The 22,317-nt window shown below is 34.8% G+C and overlaps 2 protein-coding genes across 6 annotated transcripts in view; one reads left to right on the top strand and one right to left on the bottom strand.

Annotated features, from left to right (window-relative positions):
- Positions 1-17,501, top strand: part of LRRN3 (leucine rich repeat neuronal 3) — a 37,721-nt gene extending 20,220 nt beyond the window's left edge. The window contains exon 2 of the mRNA XM_015066969.3: positions 14,299-17,501. Coding sequence (XP_014922455.1) covers positions 14,658-16,784 — 2,127 coding nt within the window. The 5' untranslated portion in view covers positions 14,299-14,657 and the 3' untranslated portion in view covers positions 16,785-17,501. The remainder of the gene's footprint in view (positions 1-14,298) is intronic.
- The window catches only part of IMMP2L (inner mitochondrial membrane peptidase subunit 2), an 873,838-nt gene that overhangs the window by 428,059 nt on the left and 423,462 nt on the right, over positions 1-22,317 (bottom strand). The window lies entirely within an intron of this gene.

The following is a 22,317-nucleotide window of genomic DNA, read 5'->3' as shown; positions in this document are numbered from 1 at the left end:
AAGTAGCTTGTCAAGAGTATAAGGGGAAAATCATAGAGCATGAAGGAAATCTGGCACAGTTTTCAAATAAAAATAGACAATTCCATGCTCATTATAAGGAACTAATGATACAGACTGTATCAGCATTATCAGCTCTAAGTTACAGTAACAGAAAAGCATCATCTATCACTGAATGCATGGCAGGCATGTGCTGACCCATGACACATTTGGAATGTGGTGCCATGATTTATTCTCTTGTTCATTGCACTTGAAGAAATGTTTTGACCACAGGAGCTCATTTTATTTCAATTCTTTTCAAAACTTATTTTCATGATCCTTAGTAAAAATATAAAACACACTGATCTCCATGCTGTTTTGTTTAATACCAAAGAAAAAACAATATTTTATCATATACAGAACAGAAACTGAACTGCCCAGAGACCCTCTACTCTGAGTTCTTGTCAGAGGAACATTCTTCCCTGGAATGTAATTTTGAGTTTTCTAAAATAATATTTCAACTAAAATATTCTTCATTCTCTATCTATAGTGCATCAAAGGATTTCTGTCCAGAGGTTTTCTTATCTTCTTTACAAACCATTGACTTTCTGTTCTGCCAAATTGAGCTAATCAAGAAGTACAGATGTGATCAAGATCTTTTTTCTACCATCCTCTTGTGACATATCTTTGCTTGAAAAATCATTCTTCCTAAGATTGGTATAAAGACATTGCCTTGTGGCAAAAATATAGAATGCACGTTTTTCTTGTTGTTGTTGTTGTTGTTGTTGTTTTTGAGGGAGGAGGGGCACATATATGCTCATCATGTCCTCTCAATTATAAGACTAAGGGACAGTAATGCTTATAAGATCAGAAACACAAGGCGGTATGCATGGTCCATAGAACCAACTCAAGCTGGAATCATTGTTTATTTCTTTTCTTTTAACTATGGACAGTCTTCAGGTGAATCAAAGATAGAGACTTCAAAGATTTAGGTTAGGGTATTTGGCGATCTTCCAATGAAGAAGAAAATGATTTAAAAATTGGTTAAATTATCTGCATAATTACCCCAAATGCTTTCATCTGAGATGTAGGATAATTGATAGCAGGTCTGCATGAGACCTGCATTTCAAAACTATTGTACTGCAAGGCAGTACTGTAAGTAGTTCTTGTCATTCAATCAGTGGATTATTAGGGAAACGATCTCCAAATGTAGCTGGAAATGCCTGTGAAGATAAAAGGATGGCATCATTTACAAATCACCTCAATGTATGAGCTCCCCAAATAAACTGGAACTAAATAATGAGACTGAGGTTTTTGAAATTAAAAGTATGAAGGGAAATAGGAAAGCATATTTAGGAAGTTTTCCTCTTCACCCATGTAAAATTTTGTTTGTTTGCTTTTTTATTTCCTTATATATAGCTCTATATATCTATTTTATTTTATTTAAATTTTTTATTATTTTTGAGAGAGAACACACGGAAGTGGGGGAAGGGCAGAGAGAGGTGGGAACAGAGGATCTGAAGCGGGCTCTGCGCACACAGCAGAGAGCCCGATGTGGGGCTCAAATTCAGGAACTGAACCTGAGCCAAAGTCAGAGGCTCAAAGTCAGAGGCTCAACCGAATGAGCCACTCAGGTTCCCCTCTGTCTATTTATTTTAAAGAGAAAGAGCACATGCACAAGGCAGAGAGAGGGGAAGGAGAGAGAGAGAGAGAGAAAGAGAATTTTAAACAGGCTCCATGCATCACAGCCTGATGCAAGGCTCATTCCCACAACCCTGGGATCATGACCTGAACCAAAATCAAGAATCAGAGGCTCAACCAACTGAGCCACCCAGGGCCTCCGCCCATGTAAATTTTTAAATACAAATTCATCCAAACTAAATCAATTACCCTTAACATCTACTATAGGAATAAGAACTGGAACAAAAGGGAAACTTTAGTACAAAAGGTTAGTCAATTCAAACTGAAGATTTTCTGAACATAACTGAAGTGATCTTCATATAGACATGTACATGCACACATGCATTTTGTCAAGAGAATAATTATTTTCCCATAAAAATACATATATACTTCTGAGATAGAAGTAAACAAAATCTCAAAGTTCTCTATGAATTTGTAAATGTACTAAGAATCCTTTCATAAACTACTTCTGATCTTAGTAAAAGTAGCACCCTTGTAATATGCCACAGTTTGACAGACATTTAAAATGTAAACAAACATGACGAAAACCTGAAAATATGAAATCTCTATGTAAATTTATCTGTCAGTAATATTATGTTTGCACGAGGCAATATAGTGAAATAGCTTTGAGCTTAACACAAATTATGTACTGATAGCATGTAAGGGATATCTTACTTTAGAAATGAAGTCTATAGGTCATGGGGTCTTCTCTCAATTCTTGATCTACATGCTTTCAAAACGCTGCTGCTAAAGTACTGTCATATTTTTTTAATGGGGTGCCTGGGTGGCTCAGTCTGTTAAGCATCTGACTCTTGATTTTGGCTCAGGTCATGGTCTTGTGGATCATGAGTTCGAGCCCCACATTGGGCTCTAAGCTGACAGTGCAGATCCTGCTTGAGATTTTCTTTTTCTCCCTCTCTGCCTGCCTTTCCCTGCCTGCTTTACTCTCTCTCTCTCTCTGTCTCTCTCTCTCTTTCTGTATCAAAATACATAAACTTAAAAAAATTACAAATTAAAATTAAGTACTTTCAGTCACCTAAATAGAGATCTATAGTTCAATCATAACCTGAAGCAAGGTTTCCATTAGTCTGTTTCCAAAATTGGAAAATAAGATGATTATATACTACAGTCTAAGATAAGTGAATGTTAAGGTTAACGCATAGCTGAGTGCTTTTCTCACAAAGACATTTACACTTGAAACATGCTAAATAACAAGGGAATAATAAAAAAAGAAGTTAAGGGGTGCCTGGGTGGCTCAGTTGGATTGAGTGACTGACTCTTGATTTCAGCTCAGGTCATGATCTCATGGTTCTTGAGACTGAGCCTGCTTTGGGCTCCATGCTGCCTGACATTCTCTCTTTGTCTCCGCTTCTCCCTCGCTCACGTGCGCTCTCTCTCTCTCTCAAAATAAATAAATAAAATTTTTAAAAAAGAGTTAAAAAAGCAAAGCAGGCAACCAAATCCATTGGCTCTCACGGGATATTGAATGAAGTACTGTTTTGTAGAGTTCCTCAATACATGAAGTGATTCTCATAGAATACAAACATAAAGAGACAAGTTCTGGCTTAGAAATATCATTTGTTTTGCTAATCATGTACAGAAATCAACTTCACATATAATGCTATTAATGAAGCGCTCGGTTGAGCAAAAACTATAATTAAAAATAAATACAAATCAGAATTCTTTTCATAATGAGAAATGACAGTATCACTACAAGCTGGTAATTTGTGAGTATACAGAAATCGCTACACCAATATGAAACACTTCTGAGACTCAGATTTCATTCCCTACTTTCTAAAAGAAAATTATAATGGGGGATTTTCTGCACTAAAAATTATCCTTCTTGATTTTAGCTATGCTATAACTAGCTCCCACAAATCTCATGTTTTGGGGTGCCACATTAGGAATTATTTTTAAGTTTTTTATTTTTTTATTTTTTGTAATATTTATTTATTTGAGAGTGAGGGAGAGAGAGAATCCCAAGCAGGCTCTATGCTGTCAGCACAGAGCCTGATTCAGGGCTCAATCCCAGGAACCATGAGATCATGACCTGAGCCAAAATCAAGAGTCAGACACTCAACAGACTGAGCCACCCAGGTGCCCCTGGAATTATTTTTTAAAGAAAACTATCTTGTCCCTGTTTTACTTTATTCCTGTGGATCTCCTCATGCAGCACAAGCCTCAACTCTGAAAACAGTAGAAGGAAAAACATAAAAAGTCCAAGACTCCCTCAAAATCTGCCTAACAGCATATTTTAAGATTTGGGAGAAAAAAAGAATCGTGCTATTTAAGTTACTCTTGGTTTCTCTAAAAGAAATTCATCGCAAGCTTAATTTCATAAGGGATGGAAATAGTACATGACTTAAGATCTGCATGAATGTTCTCTATGTTCAAATATAAGGTCTTAAACATGACACGGATACAAAATCATATCCAATATATCCTCTTCTTTTTTCCTTTGTATACCTATACAAGGTCCCTTGTATACCTTTGAATACCTATAGCTATTCCTGCCAAAGCAACAGAAAAGAATCTAAGCTAGTTTGAGAACCTCAAAATACCTGATCTGAGAATCTGAAAATGCCAGAATCTAAGGAAATCAGCCATAGTGATAGTAGCCATTAACTGTATGGGAATACATTACATTTCAGTACATAAATTCTGTACAATAGCAAAAACAATTTTGCTCCTATTAACAGACTTCTGTATAATGGCAACTGCTTAAGAAACCTCTATGGGATTTCAAAGAACATTAATCATCAATTTGGAAACAATAGTGAGAATTTTGTTCGTACCTCACATTTTTCAAGGAACTAAGACTCAGAGAACAATATGGTTTATCTGAAGGGCACAGCAAAACTAGACCCAGAAAACAGGTTTTCTTATTCTAGCTTCACTTCTGCAACACTCAGCTGCCTTAGAAATTTCCTTTGCATAAAACTCTTTATTTTTAAAATCAGAGAAGGAGAAACAAATTAACAAAAACCAGTGTACCTATCCAGTTGGAGGAAATAACTTTCTGAAAAAGATAATAAGATGATGGGTCCTATGTTAATAAACATTTGAAAGAAAGTAGAGCTTAAGAGTATTAAAAGATAAACTGACGAATATTAAAATTTTAAGAGTTTATTTGAGCCTACATCAATTCCAATAGGGCAGCACCTCACCAGAGCCTCCACTGACAGGCACTTGGAGAGAGACTTTTATAGAGAAAGTGTGTCAGCAAAGAAAGAGAATTATTGATCGGCTATAGTTTAAAGCCTACTTGGCTGTTCCTGGTTGGTTTCAATTTCACAACCTTGAGGCATTTACAGCTTCAATTTTGGTTTGCTTACGCAGACCCCTAGCCTTAGGGCCACCTCAGTCTAGGGCCTTCTTATTTAATTAATTTCAGCAGATTAAAGGTAAAGTATGGGCTTGAGAAGCAAAATGAAGGGATGTGAATGTACATCTGAGGGAGTGTAAACTGGCAAGTCATTTAACCTCTTTGGACTTGTATATAAATAACGATAACAATGGTGTCTACAGAAAGAGCTGACATGAGGATCACCTGTGGGAATTCATGTACGGTATGAGACCCGTGGCACATGGGACATGTTTGCCATTGCTGTATTATTATTAAATGCCACTACTCTACCCATCTTCTTCCTGAGCATTTCCTTCTTCCCTGCCCCATCCATTATGTAGCTAATATTTATCATGAAGGTTGAGTGCTATCATACTACACTTGGAGCTTCTTCCCACCTTACAAGAGAGGCTAATTTGGATTTGGTCAGGGCCAACAGAAATAGACCTAACTGTGGCAGGCCTATAACCTGGGATGATGGTGGAGGAATCTGCACTAGAAACAACAGCTAAAGTCTTCCCAAATTTTCAACAGTCCTCCAGAATACACCACCTTTACATGAGTCACCTCACCTCTGAGGGTCTCCATTTCTTTATTTCTAAGAGAGGATGGATGGTTCAGAAAGTGAGGTTTTTGGAGCCCTTTCAGGATCAGATGCTATGAACAGGAAGCCAAGCTGAGTACCATCTATATCCTTCCAGATATCTGCCTTACCACACTCTCCTACACCACCCTACTTCATGTGCTAACCGGAATAGATCTTTCCTATGGTTTACTTAATGTAAATATAGGTAATACTGTATGTGAACAAAGAGTTTCATAGTCGAAATGAGGCTGAGTACCAAATGGATCTCTATACCCATTTCCACTGAAAAATGTGCGACACCAAAAATATGCTGATTTTATATGATACCCAATATATCCAGGTGACTGATACTTCAATAGTAACAAAAATCCCTACCTTGAAATCATAATGGTTATATATAGAAACATTTCAGTCATAATGGTTACATTGTTTATATATCAATATTAATAGTTATTGACAACTCTTTTTCCATCAAGGGACTTAATCCAGGCAATTTATTTACCCAGTAGTTAGCATGCCTGAATTTGAGACTAAAGTAACTCTCTTTTTTCATTTGCTACTATGTAGATAAAAATGTGAAATTAAATAGGAATAACTCCAGGTAATTAATCTGATAGCATTTAAAAACCTCATGACTAAAATTCACTGACCCTGATGTGTTAAGGACATAGGACTAGAGTACTGAATGTAAACCTATGATCAATTAAATACAGAGGTTAAAACTGAATAAGTCACTTTACTCACAACCATTTTTTAGATATCTTTTTAAAACCCTTTCATGTTTACAGAGTAATAAATACATTTACAATGGGAAAGAACCTTAACTGTCATATAGCTGATTTCTAAATTTTAATGATCCATGACTTGAGGCACAGGAAAATAAGGTATCCTGTCCACAATTACAAAATCATCTAGTAAACCTGACCCATGTTTCATATCACAAAGCAAACTTGCTTCTCTATATCAATTTTTTGTCAACAGACGAATACTATAAGATAACATTCATTAAACTGTTCTAAATAGTTACCATTATCTACTTCCTGAGAGTTGACCCGCAATTCAAACAATTAGTTTTGAAAAACTGGAAAATAAATATTTCTCAAGGCAAAATGAATACCCTTTTATAGGAATGCATTTAGTATAATTCAGCAATACCTTTGGGATATGGAACCTTCAATTAGAACTGAAGAAAGACTGAGCCTTACAACAAAGGCATAAAACCAGATAATGGGAAAATAGAATTTAAGTTCTTTATACAAATGAACTTAGCTAGCAATTTGCTATAGAAGAAAAGGAAAAACTGGGCTTTAATGTAGCCATGGCAACTTCCTATCTTCACAAATCTCTGAACTTAAATATCCAAATGTTTCTCTTCTTCAGACTCTGTAGTCTTTATAATATACATAATGAATTACAGGAAACAAGCGCACTTTGTTCTTAAGCTTTAGCATTGTAAAAATTCATCTGAAAGATAGTGGATTTTAAATCTTCTTCCCCGTGTTTCCTCGGTATACTTAAGCTGACTTTTTAGATAAGCAACATAAAAGAACACAGAACATTCAGATTGCTTCTGTTGGATGGATAGAATGGAGCATCCCCTCCTATATATATCAGAGAACAGTGCATATACTTTTATTGTGTCAACTCTATTGTGCACCATCCCTAACCATTTATACCTTGGATAACTGAGAATTTGGTAAGGAGATACTGCATCTGATTTATTGCTGACTCTCCAGTGTCTACAACAGTGCCTGCCAAAAAGCAGTTGTTCAATAATGTTTCTTAAGAGATGAAAAACAGATGAAGCTAAGGAATAACGAACTTTTTTACCAAGAAAAAAGTAGCTTTTGCCCTAAAAGTTTCCATATAAAAGTATGTCTAGAAACATTTTTTATTTTTAGATTAAAGAAATCTCAAGTTATAATGAGTATCCACAGGTATTAAAAATATTCTAATATTTGGGAAGCGCTAAAACTTCTTTCTCTTAATTAATATCCTGGACTGTAAAGTTTCATGCTGCCAGCCAGAGTAGAATTATACATATATTGTATGTATAATTTGAAACATAAAATGTTTTAGGACTTTGACTCTCCCTCAGGCAAAATCTACATGGGGAGCCAATAAGAAAAATGAAATATACTGTGAAGAAAAATTGAAAAAGCACAAAGGACATATGTTGAATGAAAATTCCACATCTTGGGGCACCTGTGTGTCTCAGTTGGTTAAGTGTCTGACTCTTGATTTCAGTTCAGGTCATGATCTCACAGTTGGTGAGATTGAGCCACGCTGTCAGTGCAGAGCCTGCCTGGGATTCTCTCTCTCTCCCTCTCTCTCTTTCAAAATAAATAAACTTAAGAAAATAATTTTAATAAAATTCCCCATCTTAAAATGCTTTAAATTTTTTTTAAAAAGATCTTCTGAACCAACTCCACCTACACACACAAAAAAGCCTTAACAGTCAAATTACACTCTGTCAATGAAAAATAATTTTTTATGTTTCAATTTTTACAAATCTTATGAAATGAGATTACAAATGAAAGCATATGACCGATGCAGCAGGCCCTCAGCAAATATTTATGGAAAGACGGAATGGAAGCATAAATGAAAGAGTAGATAAATGATAATCTCTAATGAGGGCTGACATTGAACTTGTAGGACTCATTCATTCAAATCATTTAAAAGAGCCTTTATATAATACATTTCCTTGAGATGTCAGTTTTCATTCCTGGTGACATTTCATTAACATTATCTGCTGAACTTTTATAATATTCAATTATAATTTATTTTGCTTTAATATATAAAAGATTCAGTTGACTTTAAAACTCAAAGAAGATACAAAAATAACCTTCTAAAATATTTTTACCTTTAAAAAACAACTGGAAATAAAATAGCGAATTATGAGTTAGTCCTTACCTCCTAAGAATATGACCATATATACGAATGTTCACCATAAAAAATGGGAATCACTTAATGGCAATGCATATACTGTTCATAACAATAGTTTGTATATGGCTTATTTACTCTATTTTAAGGAAGAAAAGTAAGATAGTTTACCTACATGTTATCTGTTTACAACCGCCCATCCACATTATAAATATTTATTGAAGACTTATGTTCCAGTGCCTATGCTAGGTTCCAGAGCAAGCAACCGCCCTAAAACCATTAAAACTCAAGTTGAAATATTGATTTCTTGAAGTACAATTTTCCTGCTCTTATTTTATAAGAAAAAATTCCTGGTATCTTGATATGGGAAATTATGTAAGTACACCAATAATTATGTAATGCAAGTTTTCTAAGATTGAAAATAATTTTTCAGAGTTTATTATTTTTTCAATGTATTCAAAAAGGAAACAGAGGAGAGGGAAAGACGGGGAAGAGAGAAAATAAAAGTAAGAGGGTTTATGGCATTAAAATTCTCAAAGAATGAACATGGGGTTAAGTTGGTCAATTTTTTAGTGATATAATTAGCTTAATATTTTTAAAAATTTTTAGACAGATGCATATAAAAAACAAAAATCTCTACTTAAATCAATGCTGCCATTATAATTATTCAGCCAAAATCCTGACATGGCCAACAGCAGTAACCATTGTCTCAGGGGTAAAGCTAAAATGTGGCTTTAAAGAACAGCTATGTTTTTAAATTGTTGCCTATAAAGTGAACCATTTTCTGTTTTGCCAGTGGATACTTTGTTGTACAATTGTGATATGTCTCCTTTTTAACCATCAGACAATAAGAAAAAAATTCTGTAAAACTCTGGGGGCGTATCTGTTTCTCTTTATTTTGTTCTGTGTTACTTATTGGCAGTTACTTAGGAAGAAAAAAAGTCATTTTCATCACTATTCCATATGCTATCATCCAATACAAATTATAGAAAGACACATTTGTGAGTCATTATTTTGCACACATTTGTTTAATTACTCCTACACTGGAGGTACAAGGCTAGGTACTACTCAACCAATCAAATGCACTAATAATATAACCACAAAAGTAAGTGGAACCCAGACCCTAATAATATAATCTCATAATCTAGTAAGGAAATAATAATCCAGTCATCTCCATCTAATAAGAGGGTAATCTAATAATCTAATGTCTAACACTTTTATGTTCAGTAAGGGGAAAAAAAGAAATGTAAACAAATGATTAAAACACAGAGAAGGGACCAAGAAAGAATCCAGGAAAAAGTTTCCCAGCACAGAGGTTTCGGGGCTGAGATCATTCCAAGGGCCATGAGACTCAAGAGGTCTGGTTCCTGTGATAATACAATCTTTACTAAAGCAGTAACGTCAGATTATCATTTACAATGGCTATGGTAATTAAGAACTCTAACCTGACTTACCTGCCTCTTATTCTACATTCACAAATTGCAGATACATAATTTGTATTTCCAAGTATATTTTTTTAATAAAGTAACAGCATTGGCCAGCAGCTTCAGACATCTGTATTCTCCTGACAGTCACATTTCTCATTGTAATGTACCGGCATTTTGTTTCATCCTTTGCAAGTATGGTTAGTGTGAATCTCACACTAGTTACTATTAGTAGACTGATGAAATTAATTTTCTAACTGAAAAGCTGAAGACCAAAGTAGTGACAGCCCTGCTGAGAAACAAAATCACTACAGTACCCTTTTGTTAAAATTATTTCATCTCATCTCTACACATGAATGCAGTGTGGATTACTAGACAGAACTGCTGAACCTAAAGGCAAAACCTGGCTTCTAATGTCACCCCATCATTTATTAACTGTGTGATCTCTGGCTCATGGGTCTCACATACCTTTACATAAAAAATGGAAAATGGGATTTACTTCCCAGCCAAACTCACAAGGTCATTATTTTGTTTTTAATGTTTATTCTTAAGAGAGAGACAGAGACAGAGACAGAGCATGAGTGGGGAAGGGGAGGAGAGAGAGAGAGGGAGACACAGAATCTGAAGGTGGCTCCAGGCTCCAAGCTATCAGCACAGAGCCTGATGCGAGGCTTGAACTCATGAACCGTGAGATCATAACCTCAGCTGAAGTCAGATGCTTAACCGACTGAGCCACACAGGCGCCCCTCTCACAAGGTCATTATTAACAAAATAAACAATGAATAAGAAAAGGCTTTGAAAACCATGAAGCACTAAGATATAAGATATTATTACTACCTTATTATCCTGCAAACAATCTATGCCAAACAGTCCATTAGTGAAAGAATCATAATCATTTGCAAAGACATAAGAAAAAAAATCAATATTACAATGAAGAAAGGAAAAATTTCCACATCTTCTATTGTGCTTCTCATACTGACAATTTCTTCCTACAGATCGGGAGAAATAAAATTTGAACTTGTTCACTACTATAAGAACTCTCCTTTCCAAAACTTCCAGAACAAATCTAGTTCAAATGTGGTTGTTTCTGGCATATGGCTACGTATATAATGAAATGAGGTCAGAAAAGAGTTTCCAATTAAACAAAGATATAAATTTAAGAAAACAGAGGGTAATTTCAAAATAAAAAGTGGCATTATTAGGTTAACATCCCTCAAAAGAAGAGTTCATCTTAAATATTTTTAACCCTCTAGTTAACATAAGGATATAGGCCTCTGCTGGAGAAAGTCAATTTAAGTGATTAATTGGCAGAAGTGATGCTTTCTTAGTTCTCAACTGAATGATTTATGGGAACATGCAGAAATGTATTTGTACTTTGTACCTAGGTTTTTTTCTTCATTTGGGGAAGAAAGAGGCAGTAGATTTCAATTTTAGTTGTATTCAGGTACCCTTCCCATGTGCTCCCATATCAGCTCTACAGTGAATTATAACCATATGTCTACTTGTGCTTCCCCTTCCAGACTAGAACCTTCAGAAGGGAAGAGAACATGTCCAGGTCATTTTTTCACCCTCTAGCTATTATCCCAATAACTGGAACACAGAAGGTGCTCATTAATTGACTGAATAAATTAAGGAAAAAACTATAGATATATTAGATTGACTTTTCTTTAAAGTCTAATGTTCCTTTGGATTATACTCAAATTTAATCTTTGAAATTTAGTAATATAGTCAACATGTATTCTGTATAATAGATTTATGCATGTTAAAGCAGCTGAATATTGAAACTGGTAAATTAAACAGATGGAAATGCTTAAATTATATGTAGAGAAGATGAATATATACATTTATTAATGTAATTCATTTATACATTCATTCAAAACATTTCTGGAAAATCTACTACATTCTAATCACCATGCTCAGGAACTGGGGATAGAAAGTCAGGCAGGCCTTAAGCTCTCAAGGAGATGACTACCTGGTGAGGCCGAGAATCAAGTAAATATTCTGATAGAGGTGTGTGCTGGGACCATGGAATGACTGTGGAGGGCAGTAAGGTACAGCTGGAGGGGAGGGGTTATATGGAAGGTTTCACAGAGAGGTGATGCTTGAACTGAGGATTGACCAAACAGCAAGAGTAACTAAAACAAAGAAACAGGCATTCCAGGCAGAGAGAAGATGAGGTACCCAGAGCTCTATTGACAGAGGGAAGGCTGCATGCAGAATGGCATAAGATGATGAGAAACACAGAGAAAGAGAAGAGAAATCCCAGATTGTGGAGGGTCCTATGGATCAATGATTTATCAGGAATCTTCAGTGAAGAAGGAGGTATATTAGATTCTCTCCTCAAGGGACTCAGAGTCTACTTGAAATAGATTAGGAATAATAGCCAAAAGGTCCAGTTTAAAGCAAAACAACAACAAAAAAGGACTCAGTCACACACACAAAAAAATAATCTTGCCATTTGCAAACAATATGAATGGACCTAGAAGGTATTAAGCTAAGTGAAGTAAGCTACATAGAGACAAGTAATTATATGATTTCACTTTTATGTGGAATCTGAAAAACAAAATAAATGAATAACAACAACAACAACAACAACAACAAAAAACAAACAGACTCATAGATAAAGGCAATAAACCAGTGATTGCCAAAGGGGAGGGGAGTGGGGCAATGGGTGAAATAAGTGAAAGGGATTAAGAAGTAAGAACTTCCAGTTATAAAATATATAAGTTGCAGAGATGAATAGTACAGCGTAAGGAATATAGTCAATAATACTACAATAACTACTATGGCAACAGATGATAACTACACTTATTGTGGTGAACATTTTGTTATGTACATAACTCTTGAATCACCTGTTGTACATGTTGTACACCTGAAATGAATATAACATGTTAACTATACATCAACTAAAAATAAAAAAAAAACTTTTCCTTAAAAAGTGGAATTTTAGATTAGCTAACAGATGAAGTAATGAAAAAAGAAAAAGACACTTTTAATTCAAGGCAACTTAGTACTTATCCGCACTTCGCGATTCAGTTTTTAGATAAAATCACATCTCGGGGCCCTTGGCTGGCTCAGTCAATAGAGCATGCAACTCTTGAGCTTAGTGTTATGAGTTTGAGACCAACGGTGGGGGTAGAGATTAAACTCTTAAAATAAAAGTCACATCTCTTAAAGGATAAGAGGAAAATTAGGTATGACTGTTAACTGTAAATTGTTTATAATTTTAAAAAACAATTTTTTTAACTTAAAAACATGTTTCTCTCTGTAGAGACTGCATTTCCAAATATATTTATCTCTCTCATAGAAACACCCATCTTAGAGCAAGTCAACATGCCAATATGAATGTCAATACTGGGCAGAGATGAAAGAAATAACAGTATTTACAAAATCATCATTCAGAAGACCACTATTGCTGGGAGGCAAAAAGCCCCAGAATGAGGAGTGCAGGCATGCTCTAGTTGCAGGAAGAGTTCACCCACAGTCCAACTGATGGAGTATACATCTAAAAGCAGTGTGGTATTTTAAAACACAGCACATATCAAAACTACAACCTAATTTTGGATTGCTTATTTTTATGCGATAAAGACATGAGTATCCACTTAAAAGATGGAATATCTAAGTGCCTGTTTTCCTCATGTAATAAAGTTACTTTTTCATTTTTAGTGACTAATGGGATGTAAGTTACTTTCAGGGAAAAAGAAAACAGTCAAACGTTAATCTGAATGTCAGTAAAGAATGACAATCTACAGGTACATCCATGGCAAATTAGACTTAATCGCTTCCAAATACTGAAAAATTCAAGTCACTTTATACAAAGGAGACTATGGAGAGAAACATGAATGTCAATGGGAAATCTGGCTAAATCCCACTACTTCTAGTTCATTTCATAATTTGTTTCTAAATTTTATCTCTTGGGAACCCGAGGAACCACAGGCTAACTCATTTAATTGTAATTGAACAGTATTATTTATTTGTAACCATTTAATTTTGCTCTTCTAAGAGAAAAAAGCAAGCCATCATCTTTGAAAGGCTCTTCTTTTTCCCTATAACTAATTATGAAAGAGAATGACAAATATAATAAACAAAATTCCCATGTATAAACAAGTAAAGATGGGAAGTAACAGAAAAATTCTAGAAGCATATTCACTGTGTTTAATATAACTTCAGCCTTCTAAAGACTTGATTTCTCAGCCTGTCCAATGTCTGAGCCAAGGATAGTCATAACAAGGACAAAGTCATCAAAACATATTGAGTTAATTGTAAACTAAAAAAAATTATATGTAAGATAATCATAATTAGTTAATCAATCATGGTATTTTATGGGTATTAATTATGGTATCTTTTTTTCCTTTGGACTAATTGATCTTCTCTTTTTTCTTTTATGTTCTATTTTATTATAGTCAGCATCATGCTGCTATTCCCGCAAGTACTGAACAAGCATGGGATGTGAATATCACACTCCTAAATAAATGAATTGCTCAATTTCCTGTGACCATCTATACATTCTCCATCTTCAGAAAGTGTATCAGTGTTCTATCATAGAGGAGATAGTGGTCTGTTTTCCAATATGCATGACATCTCTGGACAAGACAATTGTGACACCAGCACTTATTTCCATGAAGAAAAACTTTGTGGTTTTATGGCATTCATCATTTGACAAATGCACCTATTTTCCTTATCAATCAGCTCTTACTGAACTTACTCGCAGTGACTGTGGAATCCTTAAGGGCCCATTAAATTTCTGAAGAAGAAAGCTAAGATGAAGGACATGCCACTCCGAATTCATGTGCTACTTGGCCTCGCTATCACTACACTAGTACAAGCTGTAGATAAAAAAGCGGATTGCCCACAATTATGTACATGTGAAATCAGGCCTTGGTTTACACCCAGATCCATTTATCTGGAAGCATCCACAGTGGATTGTAATGATTTAGGTCTTTCTAGTTTCCCAGCCAGATTGCCTGCTGACACACAGATTCTGCTCCTACAGACTAACAATATTGCAAAAATTGAATACTCCATAGACTTTCCAGTAAACCTTACTGGCCTGGACTTATCTCAAAACAATTTATCCTCAGTCACCAATATTAATGTAAAAAAGATGCCTCAGCTTCTTTCTGTGTATTTAGAGGAAAACAAACTAACTGACTTGCCTGAAAAATGTCTGTCTGGACTGAGCAACTTACAAGAACTCTATATTAATCACAACTTGCTTTCTACAATTTCACCCGGAGCCTTTATTGGCCTACATAATCTTCTTCGACTTCATCTCAACTCAAATAGATTGCAGATGATCAACAGTAAGTGGTTTGATGCTCTTCCCAATCTGGAGATTCTGATGATTGGGGAAAATCCAATCATCAGGATCAAAGACATGAACTTTAAGCCGCTTATCAATCTTCGCAGCCTGGTTATAGCTGGTATAAACCTCACGGAAATACCAGATAATGCCTTGGTTGGACTTGAAAACTTAGAAAGCATCTCTTTTTACGACAACAGGCTTATTAAAGTGCCCCATGTTGCTCTCCAAAAAGCTATAAACCTCAAATTCCTGGATCTAAATAAAAATCCCATTAACAGAATACGGAGGGGTGATTTCAGCAATATGCTACACTTAAAAGAGTTGGGAATAAATAATATGCCTGAGCTGATTTCCATCGACAGTCTTGCAGTGGATAACCTGCCAGATTTAAGAAAAATAGAAGCTACAAACAACCCCAGGTTGTCTTACATTCACCCAAATGCATTTTTCAGACTACCCAAGCTGGAATCACTCATGCTTAACAGCAATGCCCTTAGTGCCCTGTACCATGGTACAATTGAGTCTCTGCCAAACCTCAAGGAGATCAGCATACACAGCAATCCTATCAGGTGTGATTGTGTCATCCGCTGGATTAATATGAACAAAACCAACATTCGATTTATGGAGCCAGACTCACTGTTTTGTGTGGACCCACCTGAATTCCAAGGACAAAATGTTCGGCAGGTACATTTCAGAGAAATGATGGAAATATGTCTCCCTCTTATAGCTCCTGAGAGCTTTCCTTCTAATCTGGATTTAGACACTGGGAGCTATGTTTCCTTGCATTGTAGAGCTACTGCAGAGCCACAGCCTGAAATCTACTGGATAACACCTTCTGGTCAAAAACTCTTACCTAATACTCTGAAAGACAAGTTCTATGTCCATTCTGAAGGCACACTAGATATAAATGACATAACCCCAACAGAAGGGGGTTTATATACTTGTATAGCAACTAACCTTGTTGGTGCTGACTTGAAGTCTGTTATGATCAAAGTGGATGGTTCTTTTCCCCAGGATAACAATGAATCCTTAAATATTAAAATAAAAGATGTTCAGGCCAATTCAGTTCTGGTGTCTTGGAAAGCAAGTTCTAAAATTCTCAAATCCAGTGTTAAGTGGACAGCCTTTGTCAAGACTGAAAATGCTCATGCTGCCCAAAGTGCTCGAATACCATCTGATGTCAAGGTATATAATCTTACTCATCTGAACCCATCAACTGAGTATAAAATTTGTATTGATATCCCCACCATCTATCAAAAAACCAGAAAACAATGTGTAAATGTCACCACAAAAGGTTTGGACCCTGATCAAAAAGAATATGAAAAGAGTAACACCACCACATTTATGGCCTGCCTTGGAGGCTTTCTGGGGATTATTGGTGTGATATATCTTTTCAGTTGCCTCTCCCAAGACATGAACTGTGATGGTGGACATAGCTATGTGAGGAATTACTTACAGAAACCAACCTTTGCATTCAGTGAGCTTTATCCTCCTCTAATCAACCTCTGGGAAGCAGGCAAGGAAAAAAGTACAGCACTGGAAGTGAAAGCAACTGTTATAGGTGTGCCAACAAATATGTCCTAAAAACAACGAAGTAAACCTACTTCAAAGAAAATCTTAAGACTGCACCTATGCTTGAAAAAAGACAAAAGCAGAGAAATATTACTTTCTAGAAAGAAGTTTAAGCTTCACCAATGCTGCTCCTGACCAAGGGAAATATGTACAAGTTCAGCATTTTAATTACCTGGCTTCAAAGGGTACTGTGGCAACCAAATAAAATAATTCCATTTTCTAGAACTTTCATGTAACTTTTATGTCTGGACTACAGTTAAAGTGGACAAAAACATTTCTGTATTTTTTTTAAGTATATAAGAGTAGTTGAACTGAGCAATACCTCCTCCTGTGTTGTATTACACATATTAGCCACGAGTTTTTGCAGTGACTAGATAACTTGAATTGACACGTGGTGTAATAAAATGGACAAATTCTGTAGAGTAGACACAGTGAGTATGTGGGTCTCTTTTATAAGAAAAAAAATACATTTTGGATTAAAATCAATTGCTTTTGTCTTGTTTTTGTTTCTAAATAAAGAATAATTTCTGGGAAATGTCATCTGATCAAGTGTCATTTAAATGACAGCATTTTTTAAAAGTGTTTTTCTATAATGAAATTTGGAATGCTAAGACACTTTTATTGGGTTCTGTAATTACATATTTGTAATGTACAAGAATGAATTTAGGACATTTTATCTGTATTGAAAGGCAATAACAACAACAACAACAACAACAACAACAACAACACTCTATTTAACCCTTTATTGACAGAAACAAATCCTCAGGGATATCATGCAATCACTTAAATACTTTCTTAACAAGCAGCTTTTGGAGTGGATTTAATTGTTAAGTTCACATAATGTAAATCCAATATCTGAGGAACTGAAAATTTTATTTTAATAATTAGTAGTACCTCAACTGTAAGCTGCTTGCTTTGCAGAAAATATTGCCAAATTTTGGCAGGACTTAGGATTTAGGTCTAATTTTCAAATCTCTGATTCTGAATATTTAATGTGCTTCACTGCAGTAAGAAGAAAATGATATAATAATTTGCTGTGTTTCAAATCTAACAACCAAACACGTTGTACAAGAACCCAAAAGAGGGAGGTTTATATACTTGCATAGCAACTTACCTGGTTGGTGCTGACTTGAAATCTGCTATGATCAGAGTGAAGGGTTCTTTCCCCAGGATGACCACAAGTTTTAGAATTTTAGAAGACTAGGATATTCCAAGAGTAGGATTTTAAAATTTTACTTTAAACATATTAGATATTTGGTAGAGTATGCTTATCAGGTTCAATTTGATAAAATTCTCCCTTTTATTTTGTTCACCACCATACAAAAATGACATAAATCAGATAATTCCAGAGTGTAACAAAATTTAAGAGGATAGTTTTGATAATAAACAGAAAAAGCTTCAAAGACTAATTTAGAGTAAAGGGAAAAGATTTAGTTCTCTATGACTATATTTAAGACACCTAAAAAACACAGCTTAAAAAAATCACTGAAGTGCCAAAAACATTACTAATCATTTAAAGATCTAAAATAGGAAATATAAAGATTTCACTTGGAGAAAATAACCAAAGTCTTTCAGGGTTTTAAGTCATATTTCCAAACAAAGACCCACAGTCCTAAAAAATAAATGCATTTGTGTACAAAAAAAATATCCTGAAACAATAAAAACCTTCTAAGATAATAAGCCATACTTTTTATAGGCAAATCGCTTACCTCTACAAAGCAATAAGGCTTCCATGTTAATTGCTGCTTTGCCTGTTCATAATGAAGTGTTTAACTTTTCTTACAATAGCTTGCTGCATGTTATCAACATGTCACTGGTCTGTGAACATTTCCAGCCGGTAGCCATATCAATTTATTTGGTAATGCAGACTTTTGCTTTTATGATAGCCTTGACAGTTTCTAATTAAACCCTGCTGTTTTTGACAAAGTGGAAGGTAATTGTTATGAACTCTTTAAAACAAAAGGACAAACTGTGTTAATTTTAACACATCGAAAATATAAAACTTGCTAATTCAATGTGTTTCCCAAACACAAATTTTACATCCTGATGAATCACTATCAGACAGAGGCTGACATTAGAATTTATCAGGAAGGCACGCTCATACATCATGAGATGTTTCAGCACCATGGACAGAGCTTTTTAGAGCCAGGCTATTTGTCAAAAATATAGGAGCTGAAATATGACCTATTAGGAGGCAGGTATTGCATAGGTCAGCAAGAACTTGCTCAGGTATCTTGTATGTTTCTTTTAAACCTATCTGCCCGAAGAACTATAACAAACATAGCAGAAAGCTTAAAATGCATTTCAAGCTACATTTTTCTTAGAAAAATTGTAGCAAATAAGCACTCTGAATAGTTACCTAACAGTGGACAATGAAATGAAGTATTTTTGTTACAGCCAAATAAATACAGATGCTCAAAGAAAATCATGATCCTATTTACTTCCTTAAAATTTAATCTAAATTGCCAATGAGAGTAAAAAGACATTTGCTTCAATAACAAGAACAGCATTTCCTTCTAAACCTCACATAAAATTAAGCACTAGTCAGAATACTCAAAGCATGTAACTTACACTTTGGTGATACTATATGGATGCGATGGCAAACTTTACTTATAACAAATAAAACTCTAAAGTTTATACCTCTGTGAATGTCAATGGATCTTCTCACCTTGTATGGAGAAAAACACTTTTTCACAAAAATATTTAAAAATTTTTAAAATTTGATTTGAGAGACAGCACATGTGCACAAGCAGGGTAGGGGCAAAAGAAGAGAAAGAGAAAGAGAGAATCTCAAGCAGGCTTCAGGCCCAGCACAGAGCCCAATGCGGGGCTCAATCCCATGACCCTGGGATCTTGACCTGAGCCGAAATCGTAAGCCGGATGCTCAGTTGACTGAGCCACCCAGGCAACCCTTTACAAGAATGATTTTAAAATAATTATATACTTTATAATTTATACTATGTAATAAAATTCAAATCTTCTGAAGATAAGCATGCCCCGTTGAATACAAGTGATGTATGAAAACAATGCAGAGCAAAATGTGTCTTGGTTAGCAAAGGTAATCAACAATATGCTGCCAGTCATGTGCTGACAATTTTGCCTAGAAAGAAATGAAATCCATTTATGGTGCCTCTATCTATCTTTTGATACTTGTTTTTACATATCAGCAAGCATAAGTTTAAAATTATAATTCCTTAGTCTATTTGTTAAACTGTAATTTCTTTGGTTACCCTCTATAAATATTTACTGTATGGCTATTCGTCACTGGAAAAACAGAAGTGAACAGGACATATTTCCCACCACTTAAGAGACTTATATTCTACTGGATTACATACTGGTTATATATCACTGCTTTCACAAGTATGTGTTAATTAGGTTACCTAGTAAGAGTCCCAGTTTCAATCTATACTTTCACAGAATAACAATACTCAAAATATCATGTTTTATTCTTGCTCTAAAAGGTTTTACTTATTATACTTTGATATGAGAATTTAATTCAAATTTATTATGGGCTTTAATGCACACACACACACACACACACACACACACACACACACACCAGCCTGAATCTATACCTAAACTGGTTAAATCAAGAGTCATGTCTACCAACTATGAGCAAAAAATTTAAAATTTTATAGATTATTCTTTCACATGAAAAAATCAGAAGAGATATGTCATTAACTAATAAAGCTAACAAAAACAATGAAAGGTTTAAAACTATGTGTTTGCTAAAGCAAGGGAAAATTCCAATGAAATACCTCACAGCTGCCACAAGTGTCAGGAAAAAAAATCTCATTGTATATATCACTATTAAACAAAATCTTCAGCTTCATCCCAATGTTGGCAGTCTAGGAGATACGTAATAATGAACAGTGATTAAATTGCGGCTGCATTTTCTTTGATCCAATCTCCCTGCTCGCTCTCTCTCTCTCTCTCTCTCTCTCTCTCTCTCCCTTTCTCTAATACTCTCCTTCCCACACAACAAAGTATAATAAATAAGTATACTTCCCAACAAAGTATAATAAATTAGTAAAAGTTTTTTTTAAGTGTATAGTTGCCAGATATGTTTACTATATCAAGCATCCCAAATGGTCATAAACTACAATGATCTCTTCCACCACATTCTCAGATGGTAATATTCTCACCCTTAGTTCTACAGTCCCTATTCTATATCATTTTACCCTGACTAATACATTGTTAACTAGGTCATTGCTTGGGATCATGGCAGTATGTTAGTGGAATGAAAGAACCATGCCTAGAATCAAAATGCACTAATCAGCACCATGGAGCTCTGGAAAAAAAACTGATTCCAGTTTCAACACAATAGTGGCTGCTTCTGTGTGTTCATTTGTAAAATGAGGGCTCTATCTATTATTAAGGGTGACTACCACTTTGATTTATCTTATTCCTCTGAAGCAAGGGAAAAATAAAAACACCATTTGTACACAGGAATAAAATGACAAAATCAGAGTTAATTCTGAAAGTCATAATCCATATATCCAGTCCTAAGAAAAATCATTAAAAGATAAATGTTTAAAAAAGATTATTGCAGTGAAATATAGATTATTTCCAAAATCTATCCTAAACATTTTATTAATTATATAACAAAAGTGCCCTTGAATTGAGTAGTAAGCATTCAGTAGGCTTAGGTAAGAAGATCATATGAACCAGAACACAATTCATTTTTATTCCTACTGAAAATAGAGGCCCACAGAGATTTGAATTTACTATTCTGATTCACTTTATATACACATCAGAGGGTTCCTAAAGCTATCTTTGAAATTAGCCATACAGTCAATACCAACTAAGGGGTTAGATACATCACAGATATATCAATACAACTTTCTCTTAAGAGCAAACTGAGGTATTCAAATAAGTAATAAATTCAGAGAAAATACCATATATGATTTCAAAATAATTGCAGAGTGGCCCAAAGTAACAAAGCATAGCACAGAGAGTTATGGTTGACCTTGGCAAGTCTTTCAGAAGAATGAACTATAACGGAATTTGAAGACCTCATGGCATTTTGTGTGTTTATATTTATCTTTTCCGACTCTAATATATCATTAAAAAAACTATTAGTACTATGTGACCAATGTAAGGAAAATCCAGCTTCTCATTAAAACATATGGTTCAGTGTCTGAAGTTATTGATTCAAAATCCAATTGCAATATCCATTTATAATGTTTATTAGCCACTGGAACAAATAGTGGAGTAAGCTTAGGACATAAATTGACCATCCTAATCCTAGCATTGAGAACATGAGAGTATAATAATAATAATAATAATAATAATAATAATAATAATAATAAATCTCTCTGTCATTTGTGGTACCAGATTCAGGGCTGGTAAAGACAAATAGTTCTTAAACCATGAGAGTTGCCACTATTAAAGCAATATGGTCAAACACACCAAAGGAGTTCTTCAAAAGAATACTTTATAAAGATGAAATTTATTATTAGAAGTCAGATCAAAGTTGGATACCTCTGGCAAACATCCTTTTAATAATAGTTTCAGAGACCAGTCACATATTCAATAAAGAACA

This window comes from Acinonyx jubatus, chromosome A2 (genome assembly GCF_027475565.1).
Source record: "Acinonyx jubatus isolate Ajub_Pintada_27869175 chromosome A2, VMU_Ajub_asm_v1.0, whole genome shotgun sequence".
Taxonomy (NCBI): domain Eukaryota; kingdom Metazoa; phylum Chordata; class Mammalia; order Carnivora; family Felidae; genus Acinonyx; species Acinonyx jubatus.
This window is presented reverse-complemented; position numbering and strand designations above follow the sequence as displayed.